Source organism: Numida meleagris, unplaced genomic scaffold (genome assembly GCF_002078875.1).
Source record: "Numida meleagris isolate 19003 breed g44 Domestic line unplaced genomic scaffold, NumMel1.0 unplaced_Scaffold945, whole genome shotgun sequence".
In the NCBI taxonomy this organism is placed as follows: domain Eukaryota; kingdom Metazoa; phylum Chordata; class Aves; order Galliformes; family Numididae; genus Numida; species Numida meleagris.
This window is the reverse complement of record NW_018365160.1, coordinates 3,434-6,025: the sequence shown is the minus strand read 5'-3', so window position 1 is coordinate 6,025 and position 2,592 is coordinate 3,434. Positions and strand designations below refer to the sequence as shown.

Genomic DNA, 2,592 nt, shown 5'->3' with positions numbered 1-2,592 from the left:
AGTGAGGTGCCACCGTGGGGGTCTCCAACCTCCTTTGGAGGGGGGCCTATGGTGAGGGTATTTGAGGGCGGAGTCCAAGTGAGTGGGTCTGGAGTTTGGGAGGGACTGAGATTTGGGGATCCCATGGGAGATATCGGGGGGTCCTGCTGTGGTTTGGGTGAGCCCACAGGGTGTGGGAGTGTTCAGGGATTGTGGGTCCACAGGGGATTAGATCTGTCACCCGCATGGGTCAGATATTGGGGTACGATATGTGTGGGTTTGTGGGTTCCTTCTACTTGATGTGTGGGTGCTTTATGTGGTCTGGGGCATGTTGATGGCCTGGAGGGCTCCAGCGTGTCTGAGGGCTGAGATTTTGTGTCTGGAGTTTCCCCACAATGCAGAATTCGATGTTTATTGAAATTTGTTGTCTTATGGACAGGGTTTGGGCTTCTGTGGTGGGCTTTGGTGAGGTCCCAGGGGGCAGATTGGGATTTGGGTCCCCTGACCATACAACGACCTGGAACTGCACGGTGTCAGGCATTATGGGGGGCAATTGTGTCATAAGGTGGAATGGAGAAGACTGGGGTTATAGGGAGGCCTTGAGTCACGTACAAGGAGCCCTATAGGGAATCTATAGGGAATCAAAGGGCAGGAAGGTACACCTGGGAGGATCGATATGGGATAGAAGGGAAGGCAGGGGACACTGGGTTGGATCTATAGAGGATGGGAGACATTTAACCCCTTCCTCACCAGAGCTCTCATCTCTCTGTATCCAGAGGCTGCGGGCATCAATGACAAAGAAGACTCCAAGGCCAAAGACGAGTGCAGCGACCAAGCCCCTCACCAGTGCTATCACCAGATTTGCACGGGACAGTTCCTTGGCACCTGTGGGGTGTTTGGTTGTTCCTGTTGCCAGCCACAACCCCCATGCAGACTAGATGCAGTAACACAGCCACCCATCCACAGCAGGGGGTGCACCGAAAAGAGGGATCAGAGTTACCTGGGGGTGCAGGTGTGGGTGTCACCTCCAGACTCGTGCTGTCTCCAAGGGGTGAGGACAAAAAGGGGTAACGCCAGGGGCGGTAGGAACACCTATAGGTGCCAGCATCTGCTGGGGCCACCCCAAAGACTGTGAAATTTGCTGCACCCCCACCACTGGAGTCCTGGTGCTGTACAGGAGCTGAGCACCCATCCTTGTGCAGGAGGAAGGTGGCCCCAAAACCCTTGTTCCAGCAGTGGATGGTGACATTGGTCCCTGTCCCCACACATTCCTCAGGGCGAAGGGAGATGCCGGGTGGTGGGAAGCTGGGATCTACATGAGGGGAGGGGACAGCACTGGAACACGGTCCTGTTGGGAGCCCCCAGAGCCATCCGCTGTCCCCAGTGCCCTCACCTGTCAGCACCAGCTGCACGGGGTCACTCTGCTCTGATATCTTTGCTGACTCAGGCTCCCGGTACTGGCACTGATATGTACCTGCATGTTCCCGACTTGTGCTAACAAAGGAGAACTCAGCTGCGTCCTGCTGCTTGTTCTTGCTCTTGCTGTATGTCCAACCTCCTTCCTGGTACAGCCAGACCCAGGCAACCGGCCGGGGCAGGTGGCAGCGCAGGGTGACATTGTCCCCCAGGGATACCCCCTGGCTGGGATGCAGTGACAGGGAGGATCGGGGCACTAGGACGGGGGACAGCAGTCAGCCTTGTCTCTGCACACCCTCCTGGACCCCTCGGATGGCCCCCTCCCCTCGCTCCACTCCCTCTGTTCACATTCTCCCCCTGTCCCCATACTCACGGTGTTGTGCCCTGATCGCTGCCACCAGACACCAACCTGCAAGGGACATAGTCCAGGTCTCACACAGGGCCACCAACCCCCGTGGAACCACGTCCCCATTGTCACTCACCCAGGATGAGGCCCAGTGCCATTGTTGCCATGAAGCAGGAGCAGCCTGGGGACGGCGAGACTGCAGTGGGCACAGGAAGATGCAGGAGAGCTGCTGACAGATCCTCTTGTGAACAGGATGCTGTGATGTCACCTCCCCAAATGTTGTTTGTGGTGCCCAGGAAGTGGTGGTGTTGTGGGTCCCCAATGGGTTGACACACACAGAGCAGTGACACTTTCTTGGTCCCTGTGTGGGACCAGGACCGTGTCCCTTGCAGGTTGGTGTCTGGTGGCAGCTTTCATCCCATCTGCGTCCCCTCTAGTTTCCCCACCTTTTCTTGTATCCTGTACACATCCCCAGAACTCTCCCTTGCCTCCACTACTTCTACTTTTCATCCCTGCTCCATGTACCTTGGGACACCCCAGAACGCCCCATCCAGCTCCACTCCCTTTGTTGATACACGTGCCCATCCCCAAATGCCCGAGGCCATGCAGTTCCAGGTCCGTGTCTGGGTCAGGGGAGCCTCCATCCCAACCTGCCCTGCTGGGCCCTCTCATATCCTACCAGAGAACCTTAATACCTGCCCATGTGGACCCCAAAAGATTCCCTGCCCATATGGCTTACCCTAACATTATGTGCAACTCACAATAAGAAACGAGATGTATGGAACCCACAATCTGCATCATGGGAACCCCACAAATGCAAATCTTCACTCCAAAGAGCACATGGACACACC

At 56.5% G+C, this 2,592-nt stretch overlaps 1 protein-coding gene across 1 annotated transcript; it reads right to left on the bottom strand.

The window, feature by feature from the left end:
• Nucleotides 1-574: 574 nt before the first annotated feature.
• Nucleotides 575-2,195, bottom strand: LOC110392084 (leukocyte immunoglobulin-like receptor subfamily A member 6). The gene is made up of 4 exons (XM_021384040.1): nt 1,878-2,195; nt 1,769-1,804; nt 980-1,651; nt 575-864 (listed from the first exon to the last, which is right to left on the bottom strand). Exons 1-4 carry the CDS (start codon nt 1,906-1,908, stop codon nt 611-613), a joined length of 993 nt encoding a protein of 330 aa, XP_021239715.1. The 5' UTR covers nt 1,909-2,195; the 3' UTR covers nt 575-610.
• Between the last annotated feature and the right edge of the window lie 397 nt (nt 2,196-2,592).

Bases quoted from the DNA above. Each gene is read 5' to 3' on its own strand.
- LOC110392084 (XM_021384040.1), bottom strand. From the start codon at position 1,908: ATGGCAACAATGGCACTGGGCCTCATCCTGG. The intron at 1,652-1,768 runs GTGAGTATGGGG...CCCCCGTCCTAG, and splicing joins AGCGATCAGGGCACAACACC to TGCCCCGATCCTCCCTGTCA. The intron at 865-979 runs GTAACTCTGATC...AACACCCCACAG, and splicing joins ACCCACACCTGCACCCCCAG to GTGCCAAGGAACTGTCCCGT.